Source organism: Euphorbia lathyris, chromosome 1 (assembly GCF_963576675.1).
Source record: "Euphorbia lathyris chromosome 1, ddEupLath1.1, whole genome shotgun sequence".
Classification (NCBI taxonomy): Eukaryota; Viridiplantae; Streptophyta; class Magnoliopsida; order Malpighiales; family Euphorbiaceae; genus Euphorbia; species Euphorbia lathyris.
Window position 1 is genome coordinate 4090480 of NC_088910.1, and position 14611 is coordinate 4105090.

At 33.2% G+C, this 14611-nt stretch overlaps 1 protein-coding gene across 1 annotated transcript; it reads left to right on the forward strand.

The window, feature by feature from the left end:
• The first annotated feature begins 9664 nt into the window (after positions 1-9664).
• Positions 9665-13618, forward strand: LOC136230467 (uncharacterized). Its single transcript, XM_066019882.1, has 5 exons — positions 9665-11622; positions 12736-12828; positions 12955-13167; positions 13255-13364; positions 13456-13618. The coding sequence occupies exons 1-5, from the start codon at positions 11548-11550 to the stop codon at positions 13574-13576; spliced, it is 612 nt and encodes a 203-aa protein (XP_065875954.1). The 5' UTR covers positions 9665-11547; the 3' UTR covers positions 13577-13618.
• Positions 13619-14611: the final 993 nt, after the last annotated feature.

The following is a 14611-nucleotide window of genomic DNA, read 5'->3' on the forward strand; positions in this document are numbered from 1 at the left end:
GAGTTGAAGAACAACATATGGATTGACATACCATCGATGGCCAGAAGCCACCCTGGGCTCTCAATGTACAGTTTCTCCATCTCAGCAATTATCCGTTGTTGAACAAGCGCAAGGTGATCCATTATATAATGTAAGTTTTATGGGTTGAATGGACACTGAACGGTTGTGATATGCTTGTTATTTATAGTGATATGATAGTGGTGGCTAAGTGAAAGGTCGTGAAAGGGGAAGTGTCTTAATTAGTGCGGTTAGGGTTATGTGTAATGATGCTATGTATTAATGACCTGCATTGCGTTTTGCAGATATAAAGACTTTAGGATTATAGGCCTAATAATGACTACAAGATATGGATACATGAATTGATCGATTTGTTTCAGAATTTGGATATGTATTGGTTATTTTTTTTTAGTTTTAATTCAGGAATGTATGTTAAATGTAAACAGATTATGAGTATTGGTATCCAATAAAATTAAAACCATTGTTATACAGAATTTCATGTTCATATTTGAGTGTGTTAATTATTTAGGTAAAACCCAGAAATCCATACGAAGAAGAAGGCAAAAAGTGATATTTTAATTTTAAAAAATGTCATATAAAGAACAATAAAAAGACATTGAAATAAACGAATCTGTCATCTAAAAATAAATCATTTGACATGATTGATTAAGACCTATTCCATCTAAAACAAGCTACGACGGCAGAAATTATTATACGAACTGTCATCGCAAATTGAATATGTCAATTTCCCACACGTAAACTTGATGGTTTTAATTATTAGTATGTGATATGATAACATTAAATGTGACGGTAATAATAAATAAGATGCATCGTAACAAATATTAATATGACACTACGTAGATAGGATAATGTCATGTGTCGCACCGTCACATAACAGAACCTAACCGTCGTCTGAAGGTGCAACAGATGGCAGCGAGCCTCATTACAGATTTATATCTCGCGGGAGAACATCGTGTTTCTGTCATATGTAGGAGCTCTTCTCTAAATAATTATAATTCTAAATCTCCATGTGCAGCACGCTCACATAGTGTAGAACTTATTCATTAAAAAATGAATAACAAATATTGTAAAAATTACCAAAATATGAGTACAGTTAAACCTCGATAAATGAATATTCGATAAAGTAATAACCTCGTTTATCTAATAAATTCTTTCGGTTCCGACTTGGGCCAATGGACTAAAGTAATAACCTCGCTAAATTCATTAAGTAATAAAAATATTTAAATCCTTAAAGGTCCAATGAAAATATAAATTAATAATTATTAAATTACATACAAATATATATATATAGACCAAAACCTTTCAATCAATCAACTAGAAGTCATTTCTTCTGAAAAATTGGTTTTTCTTTCCACCTAAACCAAAATGAACAACATCCTTAACTTTTTGTAGTGCAAACACAACTTCTAGTATATTTTGCTCATATTGTAGCAAGTAGTTGTTTAAGTTGACCATTGCTTGAAATGCCTCTTTTGACGATACATTTGCGACAACGCAACTATCATCTCGCTCTGGATCATTTCCATCATTATTGTTCCTTATTGACTGAATAATTTCTTCGTCTGCATTCATTTTACAATGAAAAATTATCTATAAAATAATAAATATTGATTTATCGATAAATGAATAATTTATTCATTTATCGATAAATAAATAATCTCGCTTAATGAATATTTTTTTTCCGGTTCCAAGGATATGCATTTATCGAGGTTTTACTGTATAACTTTATAAAATTATAAAAGTGATTTTTTAAGAGAATAAGAAATATAATATTTTTATAATTAATATATACAAGTATAAGAATTTTGATTTATATATACTACACAAACTTCATTCTAACTATTTTGATTAAATTTGAAAATTAGAATGAGAAGTTATTTATTTGTATAATTGGGGGCAATTTTATACTTTTACATATAAACATAGGGACCTTATAATAATATGATCAACCTACTAACGAATTAAGTAGAAACATAGGGCTTTATAACTATTTGCCCTTTTTTTATTATTCTTGTAACTTAAAAATACTACCTTTGAACCGTTTGCTAGGGTAAACAATGAAACTTTGAACCCAAAAAGGTGACTTGGGTTAAAAGATGGTAACAAAAAAATTTGAAAAGAAGGAAGATGAGAACAAAATATAAGGAAAGAAGAGAACAAAATCAAATTCTCTTCTGTGCAACTCATCTATCTCAGTGTTAACTCTTTTTTGTCTCTTCTCATTTTCTCTTCTTTTTAATTTTTTCTTGGCCCATTTTCTCTCTTTTCTGTGTTCATCTTTGCACTGAATTCTCATTTTTTGGGTAAAACTGCTACTGTTATATACTTGTTTATGGTTTTTTCTTTTGATTTTGGGTACATCAATTTTGCATTGTTTTATTTTTTTAGAATCTTTTTAGGTTTACAATGGTAATTTCCTGGTCTGATTTTTTAGGTTTGATTTGTTGAATTGTATATGTATATGTGAAGATTGGATTACAATTGCTTATCTGTAAATTTGGAGTTTCAAAAAGTATATGTTTCATTTGTTGTTTGTTTTTTTCTTATGCCTTTAATGGTTTCTTTTGCTCATTGTAGTCATTTTCTTACCTTTATGGTTTATGTAGTAGGCATAATCTGTATTTATGTAAGGTATTGTTCCTTACTTTTATTGTTGTATTTAGGGAAAATCGGTTACCTTAACATGTGGCGTATAAGTATACAATCTATGAGCAATAGTAGGTACCAGTAATTTCTTTTTGAACAATGTAATTTGGTGTTATCTCTGCTAGGAAAAGGATAATTGTTTTTCGGGTTTCAAATTATATATTTCCTTTCAATAGACATCTACTTTTGAATCTTTATTTTTTTTTCTTGAAAAATTAAAACCTGCAGAATAAATATGGTCGGGTTTTGTTATATTGTTACTTCTCCCATTTACTGCATTATGCTTTATTGGTAGATTTCAGTGTTTGATTGTTCTCTTTTGTTGTGCGGATTTATTGGCTAGTCCATGGGCAGAACAAGAATAGCTTTTATTAGGAGGCGGAAAAACAGATTACAAATTAGGTTTACATAATGGAGTATTTATAGTACTCAATGCAATCTAATCCGACTTGGAACCCACGATGTCCCCACGATGTCGCTTCCAAGTAGAAAACCGAAAGCCAATACTAATCCGAATAGGAAACTCGATATACTATGGGGTCGGGGATCCACGATGTCCCCACGATGGACCCCAAACCCCTTTAGTTCCTGTGGTAGTGTGTTATACTAATTCAAGGCATTAGGACATCCTTGTTGTCCCTTTGGACGAGTCTCTCGCTCATTTGTAGTTTAGAGTTACTGTTTTATTCGCAATATAGTCTTAAGTGCAAAGAGGATAGCACTGACACCCTTTTCCTGTCCTTCCAATATAGTTGATATTCTGCATTCTGTTTCGATCAGAAACTATTAATGCATTCTACTATAAAATTTCAAATGTAATATAGTCTTAAAGATGTTATGTGATGATGAAACTAATCTAATCTTTTTGTATTATCTAACAAATGTAGGTTTACCTTAGACCTCCATTGTGGTTTAGTTATCTTCCAACATGATTGATAAACTTAATGGGAGTTATCAGAGAAGTAGCCATAAAAGGAAACAGTGTTCGCAGAAACCAACGAAATCAAAGCCTAACTCATCTAATTTCGGTGTAGGAAATGATAACTCATCTAGTTTGCCTCCTCGGACAATAGGAGGAGATGGGATAAGATTTCTCTTTCTTTCTAATATATTGGTTCATTATATTTCTTGTTATCTTAGCCTATGCTTCTAAAACTCTCAAATAACCGGTTATCGAGATTACTTATTCATCATTCTTTTAAGTTTACCACACAGCCTAAAATTCTACATAGGTGCAAAAGTCATATATGATTTGGTTTAAGAGCGGTAATATGAATGCTAGTAAGTTAGTTGTTGCTCTCTGCACTCTAGGGTGGTTGGATCCAGCTAGTTCTCCTTTGTTATCAAGAGAACAAGAGGAAATGTTCGAATAACAATTGGTTTTTAGGAATTAATTTGCTTAAGGATTTCCCTATATACTATTTGTTTTCTCAAACTCGAATATTGAGCTTTGCTATGTTTCACAGTATTACTACGAGTGTGTAGTATGCGATATAGGTGGAGATTTGCTATGCTGCGACACATGCCCCAACACTTATCATTTTCACTGTCTCAACCCACCCCTTGACGTATGTGAATTTTATGTTCAGGCTAACCTCCAATTTTCTATTATTTACGTCAAGATACTGATAGTAATCATGTATTTTGTTTCCTTCGAGAAGTCAGTTCCTTCCGGAAATTGGCAATGCCAAAATTGTTCTGTAGTTGCTGACCTTTTAATTCCTCTAAGTGCTCTCAAGAGGTCGAAAAAGAAACCCTCATCCGACAAGGTAAGGCTTGCTGATTCTGACATATGTTTTAGTAATATTCTTCCATGCTTTTCTGAGCATCAGGCCTCTTATTGTCTCTTCCTTAATTTTGTTTGTGAATATTGATCTTCTTTTGATTAATGTTCGGGACAGAATCCTCCTGCAGATGCACTTCATTCATTAGATGATGCTGGATTTCTCATGGAAAAAGCATCTGAGAAACCAGTCAGTTCCAGTTTTCTACTTCTAAATCATGATACATATTATATTTGTTATTATTGTTACTAGTTAAAACGAGCTAGTTATTGTATTCACTTTTTCTTTCATCCAGAAGGTTTTGAATCATAATGGTGATGGAAAAGAGCATGAGACTTCATGGAAAAAATACCGCAAGTACCAATCTGCAAATCCACGAAATCAGAGAGTATCTATATGTAATTAACCTTATAAAATAGTAATATTCTTTATGATTATTAGTCAAGATCAATTGTACCTTTAATGTCATAAATGGTATAATTGAGAAGCTAAATTTTAAAATGTTGACAATAAATCTCTTTTTTTGCAACCATGAATTTCTGTGTAGGAAAATATTCATTGCAATTCAGTATTCATTTGATCTGATTTGCAACAAATTTCCATTAGTATTTATTTTCCAAAATTTTCCAAATTTTTAAGATTTGTCAACTTGTTTATCAATTTATTTGAATTATTTAGATTAAAGGGGTCTCAAATAAATAAATATTTATTTATCTATTTAAAGCATAGGACTGTGTCTACCATAGGTCAAACCATTAGATTTTTTTGGACTATGTCTGCAATAGATCAAACTACAATTTAAAATTTGACCTTTGATTGATAGGTTTAAATCATGAGTCTGTTTACAAATTTAGTTATTACTTAAAAAATTATTACTCTTTTTCTGTTTCTAAAAAATTGTTGGGAATTCTTCTGGATTTCGATAATTTAGCGGAAACAATAAATCTCAATTTTATTGAATTTATGAGGTTTACAAGAGGGTGTTCTCTAGAAACTTTCTAGAGTTACAATGAGACAAAACAAAAATAGTAGCACTCGGGTGTTTCCCAAAAATACCCAAAATAATTATTTTTACTATTTTTATCTCTCCTCAAAATAATTATCTTTACTAGCCTCTAAAATAAACTTTAAGAAACTCTCAAGGCACAATTGTGCCTCTCTCACTCTACATTATTCCTCTCTCTATTAACTCCATTTCTCTCTCACTCTACACCACATATCTTTATATTGAGAGATGAATTTCAAGGGACTGCCAAAGTTCGCAACATCAAGCTCTAAACTCTTCGGAGAGATTTCGAGAACCTTAAAATGAAAGATGGCGAAGGTATCAAAATCTACTCGTCAAGAGTTAATGAAGTTGTGAACTAGCTACGAGCTTATGGAGAAGCTATTAGTGATCAAAGAGTTATCCAAAAACTCTTGATTACACTGACTGAAAAATTTGATTCAATCGTCAGCGTTATCGAATCCAATGGTCTTTCCCAAGTTGCTGGCACAATTAATTGATACATTGACCACCGAATTCGGTGGTCAATTTTCAAACTTTTATTTATTTGTTTTTTTTAAATAATTACAAATTACAAAAACTAATCCCTCAATAATACAAATTACAAAAATAATTCTTCATCAATTGGGATTTCACAACAATTCCTTTTTTTATTTAATTGTTTTAAATTAATAGTTAATTTTCTCAACAAAAATTGCCTATTTCTTCTTCTCATTTCCTTTTCTTTCAAGTTTTTCTTGCTTCATTTTCACTTCCTCTTCTCTTTATTCATGTGTGCAGGTAAAACAGCTACTAGTATTTACATCTCTATGGGTTTTCTTTTGATTTTGGCTACTTTTCTATGCTTTGTTGGAATTTTTCCTATGCTTGCATCAATCTGCATCTTATAGATTAGATGATGGCTTGATCGTTTTGCTGTTGCTTCTATTTCCTTGTCAATTTCTAGTTTTTCAGAATCTGGCTTTTGATGATGGTCTGTTTTAAAAAGAACTCAATCATTTTTAGGTCTTGACAAGCACTATTAAGAGGAGGAATACCCATATTTTAATGATCTCCTCTAATAGCATTGACTAAGGAGCCCTTAAGATACCCAAACTATGAGTCAAATTCAACCAAAGGTCCGGGCGACCAATATTGGCAACACTCCCCATAAATAAAATTGAATTGATGAAGGGCACGGTTAGTTAAAAAATCAACAGAAATATGTTGATCATGAATATTAAAAGCTAACCCAATATTAGGATTAGCTAAAACCCAAATGGAAGTAGGCAACCCATTATCTGAGTTATTTAAAGTAATGGAAGAGAAAGATACCATCGGAGACGTTCTCTGCTTTAACCAGGTTCAAAGTGTCCGGAGAGGACCCAATAGGAGTATCATTTTTTGCTACAACAATACTCAAATTGCCAATAGTAGTAGAAGTGTCAACAATGGCCAATCTTCAAGAGCCATCAATGGCGTGCTACTCCGTTTCAGGGTTGTCAGCAAATTGTCTGGGTCTCAAAATCATTTCTCCAGCAAAGTATCAACACTACATGACATTAGTTTGTCATTCTGCTTTAAAGAATGAGATTTATCTTATTGCCGAAACCACTAGCAAATTGAAAGCAAAAGCATAAAACAAATAGAAAAAACACCAAAATTTAATGAGGTTTACTAAGTTGAGCTTTTCGGATGTGGAATAGCCAACAAAATATACATCTCATTTTTCTCTTCTTCACTCTTGGCTTCCAACGTGTGATTCCTAAAAGAGAACCAAATTTTCTACATACCTTTCCAATATATATTGTTGAGGAGCATTTTACTTTAACTTGTCATTTTCCTTCTTGACATGGCCTAAGCGAGACCAAGAAGCAACACAAGCAGCAAGGGGGCATTGTGCCATTGCCAACATATTTTCAAGAAGAGATGAAACCTGGCATGTTTTCATAAATGAGCCCATATCATTAATTCGTCCCTATCAACACTGATAATCTGGTTAATTGGTCTAGCTAAATCCATCAATATCCTTGCAAAATTCCCAAATTCACCATTGATGGTGTTTTTATAAAACAAAACAGAAGTCCAATTTTTTATAGCAAGGCCTGGTAACCCAAGAAGAAACAGAAATTCAATTACCCTAGCAATATCAGCAATAGTATGCTTATCCCAAATTTCCACCGAAAATCATACATATGTACACATACTTGAGCTGCAGTCCAGCGGTGATTCGAATGATGCAACCTAGGAGTCCATGAAGATAGGTTCTTAAAGCTGTGAGGCTCCAAACAACTCTTAAAGCTTCCTCGTTTAGCAAAATAATGTGATAAAATCGCTAGATGAGGGATATTATTAGGATTTTCTCCTTTGGATAGAGTTCAATTTGGCTTTAAGATCAACATTGGGTGGAGATTTGACATCTAGTGACCTTGACAAGAAAGAAGTACAACCGAATATGTCTTCACATTGGGTGGTACTGCATTCTCTTGGGCTTCAAAGCTGCAGAAGGTGTTGGCTTTGTCTACTGCAGAAGCTGACTATGTTGCAGTGACTGAGGCTAGTAAGGAGATGGTATGGTTGCAGAATTTCTTGCCTGAGTTGGGAAAGGAGCAGAAGGATCCTATTCTGTACAACGAAAGTCAGAGTGTCATTCATTCGGCGAAAAATCCCGCCTTTCACTCAAGCACAAAGCACATAGAGTTGAAGTATCACTACATACGACATCTCTTGGACAGGAAGACATTGCAATTGATGAAGATTCCAAGCACAGAGAATCCTGCAGACATGTTGACTAAGGTTGTAACCTTAGAGAAGCTGAAGCTTTGTATGGCTTCAGCTGGCCTTCATAACTAAGTTGAAGGCATGACACTACCACCAGATGACAGATTTAGTCTCCAAGTGGGAGATTATTGGGCTTTGGAGATTAATAGATAGGCCCAACTTCAGCGATAAGCCCAACTTCAGCGATCCAACTCGAAATATAGGGTTTCTTGAGGAGTATAAATATAGCCTGTTTCTTTGTAATCCGTATCTCGAAAATTATAGTAAAATATCGTGGCTTGGTAATGACCCCAGACGTAGTCATTCAAATTGAGTGGTGAACTGTGTAAACAATTCTTGTGTGTTTGTTTGTGTTTCGTTTATTATAATTGCATTAGTTCCTAACAGATCAGTGCAAGGTATAACCGAGTCTCCCAAACTTGTTGTCTCTAGGGCATGGAGAAAAAGGGATGAGGGCGTGCGAACCAGTTATTGAATTATTCGTGGAAGATTTGTTTAAAATGATGGACCGGATCCATAATAGTTGTCTGATAACTTGTCGAGGAAGAAGGAAAAGTTGCGGAAAAAAAGGGTTTGGGAAGCCAAAAGATTTGTCGATCTATTGAACTTATTAATTACTTATAATTAGTACAATATAATTAATCATCATCTTGTTATTGATTAAGTTAAATTAAATATAATTGATCAGTTATTTAATAACATTTAGGAAAATTAAAAATTAAATATGCTATATAATATTGGCTCAATTATGTCTTAATATCTAATGATAAAAACAAAAACTCTAAGAAATATAGATAAAAAATAAATTACTAAAACTTGATATAAATATATTTCATAATATTTTATTTATTTTTAATTAATACCAAATAATTTCAAATTAATATTCTTTAATTTTCAATTTTATTCTTTAATATTCTAAGAAATAAGAATATTCTTTAATATTTTATAAAAAAAATTGAGCTCGGAGCAGAGGTTATTCCGGGATGCCAACCTAGTTGGGATGTCCGTATGCCTCTCCTCCTACTCCACTTTTAATTAAAAAAAATATTCTCTAATTTTCAATTTTATTTTTTATTTTTTAAAATAAATTGTAGGATGAGTAAGTAAAACTGTAAAAATGCTATTTTTTTAACCATTTTCCAAGGTAAAAATTCAAACTTTGTTTGAAAAATGGAAAAAAACAAAAACATTGATTCCCTCCTAATTGGATCTTAGTGTCACACTTTTATTTATTTATTAAATTAAGAACTCATGACACTTTCTGAATACTGGTGCTCAGACTTTTCTGTTCTGGCCTCTTTTTACAACTCATCAATATCTCAACATCAATAATCTTTCCTTTTTGTTAAGAAATTCTCTGTGTTTCTGGTTCTCTTCTTCCTCTTTATTCATTTTCACTCTCTCATTTCATTATTCATCTTTGCACTGAATTCTCATTTTGTAGGTAAAACTACTACTGTTATATACTTTTCTATGCTTGTTCTTTTGATTTTGCTTGCTTTTTCTATGCTATGGTGATGCTTCTTTTTTTCTGGGTACATCAATCTGCATCTTACACATTAGATGATGGCTTGATTGTTTTGTTTTTGAATTTCCTGGGTAGATTGTCTATTTCTGCTTCTCATTGAGTCTTCTTTTCAACTTTTTCTTGCCTCATTTTCACTCTCTTTTCTCTTTGTTCATCTTTGCTTTGAATTCTCTTTTTGTAGTAAAACTGCTACTTTTATATACTTTTCTATGGATGTCCTTTTGATTTTTGGTACTTTTCTATGCTATGGTGGTTTTTATTTCTATGGATGATTGCTTGATTGTTTTACTTTTTTCTGAAATCTTTTTTCTTTGGGTTACAATGATCACAATTCAGCCCAATGTCATATCGTTTTTTATATCAATCTGCATCTTACGGATTTGATGATGGCTTGATGGTTTGCTTGAATTTCCTTCTCAAATTTCTAGTTTTTCAGAATCTGGCTTTTGATGATGGTCCTTCAAAAAGAACTCAATCATTTTTAGGTTTACAATGATCAATTGAGTTTCTAGGGTAGATTGTCTATTTATGCTTCTCAATTCTCTTCTTTTCAACTTTTTCTTGCCCCATTTATACTTTCTTTTCTCTTTGTTCATCTTTGCACTGAATTTTCATTTTGTAGGTAAAATTGCTCCTGTTATATACTATTCTATGGTTTTTCTTATGATTTTGGGTACTTTTGTATGGTATGGAGTTATTTTATTTTGCATCTTACAGATTAGATGATGGCCTTATTGTTTTGTTTTTGCTTGATTTTCCTTGTCAAATTTGATGGTCAGATTTTTAGGTTTACAATGATGAACTGAACCATTTTTTGGTTTACTATGATGAGGGTTTGATTTTTAGGTTTACAATGATCAATCGTTTTCTTTTTGTTTAAATTTACTTCTCAAATTTATAGTTTTTCAGAATCTGGCTTTTGATCAATTGAGTTTCTAGGGTAGATTGTCTATTTCTGCTTCTCATTTTCTCTTTTTTTTCAACTTTTCCTTGCCCCATTTTCACTCTATTTTCTCTTTGTTCATCTTTGTACTGAATTCTCATTTTGTAGGTAAAACTGCTCTTGTTATATACTTTTTTATGGTTTTTCTTATGATTTTGGGTACTTTTGTATGCTATGGAGTTATTTTATTGTCCATCTTACAGATTAGGTAATGGCCTCAATGTTTTGTTTTTGCTTGAATTTCCTTGTCTGGTTTGTGGAATTGTATATTTATATGGGAAGAGACTGTGAAAGACAAACTTTATATCTCCTAAAGTAAAAGAGAAGTTCAATTGGTACTTTTTTGAGTTTCTAATTGAAGATAAGATAAATTTTGTAGGATATAGATTGTCCTAATACATTCATAGAAGGTTGGAACCTGTTTGATCAGGAGTTATATTGTTAAACTGTGACCTTCCAAGAGTCCTATCAAGGGGTAAACTGTATCATGTGCAGCAGCTGAACTTTGATGTGTAGTTCATGTTGTTCATGTTCCTGGCTACCGTACTTTCCTTGTTTATTCTATGTAGGTTTTAATTGGTGTATACTTTGACATCACTAGTGATATTAACATCTTCCTTTAGGAAGCTATAAGGCATGCAATTAGATTGTTTTAATGACAAAGATAAATATGAAGTGTTGGTCTGATATGGTTTTATTGGTAGATAGCAGGCTTCTCTCAAGCATTTGTTGGTAGAGTAATTTATTTTGTTGATAGGGCTGACGCGGTTTTCTAGTTTCGATGAAAATAATGATAATAATCTAACCTTCACTGTAGGTTTTTGCTGGAGCTCCATTGTGGTTAAGTTGCTCTCAAGATAACATGATTAATAAGTTGAGTGGAAGTTACGAGGGGAACTCATCTAATTTTCCTCCTCAAACGATAGGAGAATATAAGGTAAGAATTCGCTTTGTATTATTTTCATTCTTTATCGTTTTTTTTACAAGAGATATAATAGGTGTTTGTACTCTAGTTAGGAAGGATCCATCTAGTTCTTCTTTGGTATCAAGAGAATAAAAAGAATGTTGAAAAATAGCTGCCTTAGCACACCACATCTGTTCGAAGAGAGTAGTTCTCTCAGATAGCATTTGTTTTTAAGGTGTTAATTTGCTTATGGCTTTTCCAATACATGATTTGTTTTCTCAAACTCGAATATTCAGCTCCTATTCTAGTGACGTTCTGGTGATTTGTTTTCTGTGCTTTCTCTATGTTTCATAGCATTACTACGGGGAGAGGCGGAGCCAGCCCGGGGGCTGAAGCCCCCCGGCCACCGGCTCCGCCCTTAAGTATCGTTAGTTTTATCTCGTGTAGCCCCGCGTAATATTGGTATATTTTTAACCTCTATAGTATTATTTCACCCTTGTGGTGGGACCCCTCCCCGGACCCTCGCTCAGCGGGGACGCGTAATGCGACCGGGCCGCCCTTTTTTTTTTTATAGTATTATTTCAATAGTTTAAAGTGGTTAAGAGTCTTGCCCTAACCGACTGGATTTCGAAAAATTACTTTCAATAATTGGACTAAAATTACTACGGGCCAGTTTGGCTACTTGTTGTTTGTTGTTTCTGTTTGTTGTTTGCTGTTACGATTTGCAGTTTGCCTTTCGAAAAGGCTGCTTTTCCAAAAAAACAAAGATTCCCTACTTTTGTAAAAAGCTACTTTTCAGCTGTAAAAGATAAACAGGAAGTGTGTAACCAAACACCTAAAACTCTGCCTTTTAAAATGAAAAAGCAAACGGGAAGTGAAAAGTAGGTAATCAAACACCATCTACGAGTGTGTAGTATGTGACATGGGTGGCCATTTGCTTTGCTGCAATTACCATCTTCACTGTCTTAACCCACCTCTTGACATATGTGAATTTTTTGCTCTCTTTGACGTGCATTCCTGCTGGAAATTGGCAATGCCAAAATTGTTTTCAAGCTTCTCATCTCTCAACTCCTTTGAGTTCCTCATCCAACGATTGTCTAAGCATCCGGCATCTTATTGTCTCTTCCTTCATTATGTTTGCTACAGAATCCTCCTGCTGATGCACTTCATTTATTAGCTGATGCTGGAACTTTGGTGGAAAAAGCTTCTGAGAAATGTGTACTCATCCATGAAGAACCAGTCAGTTTCATATTTATGTTATATTTGTTATCATTGTTAATAATATTTTATCAAACAACTAGTTAAAAAGGAGCTATTTAATTTCCTCCTCTGGTATGCTTTGTTTTCACTTTTTCTTTCATCCAGAACATTGTGAATCACAATGGCAATGGGAAAAAGTGTGAGACTTCTTCTTCTCGTGGGAATGAACTTATAGTTTATAGGAGACGTGTGGGGAAGAAATCAGTAGGAAAAAGGGATGATAAACTTACTACATATGCAGAAGCATTGCTCAATTTGTCACCCATTATTACTGAACAGACTTGTGGAGCTATGCAAAATGATCTTAACTCATCAATGGTATGGATAACATTTTCTTTATAATTCTGTCTTTTATCTTTCTATTGTTATTATAGTTTTTCATGTGCAATGTTTCCACAATGTTAGCCCCATACAACGAAAGAATCTAATACAAAACCCGTTGAGCAAGGAATTAAAAGTTTACTTCAAGCATTGAACACAACTGACGCCTCCCAAAGTTTACTTTCCATATTGAGGTAATATTTCATCCTTCTGCTACATTCTGCTGCCCAAAAGGTATGTGCTAGGAGAAACTGATAGAATTCAGTCTTGTGAAAAAAATATCAGGGACATTTTGAGTCGGTTAAATTCTTGTAAGAATCTTTCAATCTTACGAGACCCTAGAAGAATTCGCTTGCTTCAGGAGCAATTGGTGGAAACTCGGAGCAGCAGAGGCGATCATAGCTGAGTAGAAACTAGTACCAGCAGGACCATCAAGTGCAGTAGCTCATCAAACCTTTGAAACATGGAGTTTTTATGCAGTAGCAGTACCAGATCTTGTATTCAATACTGCATTAATATACTGAGATAAATTGTATATCTCAAAGAGTAAGGCACCAACATTGGAATAATTACTATTTTATTGGAATTAATTGATTATGGATGATTGTCAACTTAGGAATTAATAATGTTGGGACCATGAAATTTTATTAATTTACAGATATATTAATTTATCGAGTTTTAAAAAGGTTATTAATTTATCACGTATTAATTTATGAAGGTTTTACTGTATTATGATCCCACCGTTCAATTAAAATAAACAAATTATATTTAACATATTACATTAGTTAATTAACTTTTCCTAATTATGTTTTTACACCTATATAAATTTTTAAACATTTAAAGAATGTAATTAATGGGTCTCGGTTTCATCCCCATCCACGCATAACTGACACTCCACTGGTAAACATCCCGCACGCACTCCCCCTAAAAACATCTTCAGTTTAGGTGCTATCCGCAAACTGCATAGTTTCCGCCACCCATCATTATTCGTGACTCCAATCCCTAGTTCTGATCCCCCTAGATACCTTGACTTCACACTATTCATGTCGTCTTTAGACCACTGCCATTTTCACTCATTTTCACATGGTCTAATTAGTAAAATAATATCAAGGATATCACGTGCCTCTGTATCACTAGATTTTAGTACCACCCTCTTCTATCATCAAGAAGCAAGTCAGCAAACTTTAAATCTCCTATCCCACGGAGTAAAATTGAATTAATACAAAAACAATTAAGATTAGGCACCCAATGATCATCCCAAACCCTTATTGACCTCACATCACCCATACCTTACACCAATCCTTAGAATATCAAACCCACTCCATATTATTCTAAATCACGATATGATTATTACATAATTTGGAGAAAAGTAGGACCCGATTTGGAAAATATATAGCTTTCAAGATTTTAGCCACTAAAATATTTGGAGACGTAATCAATT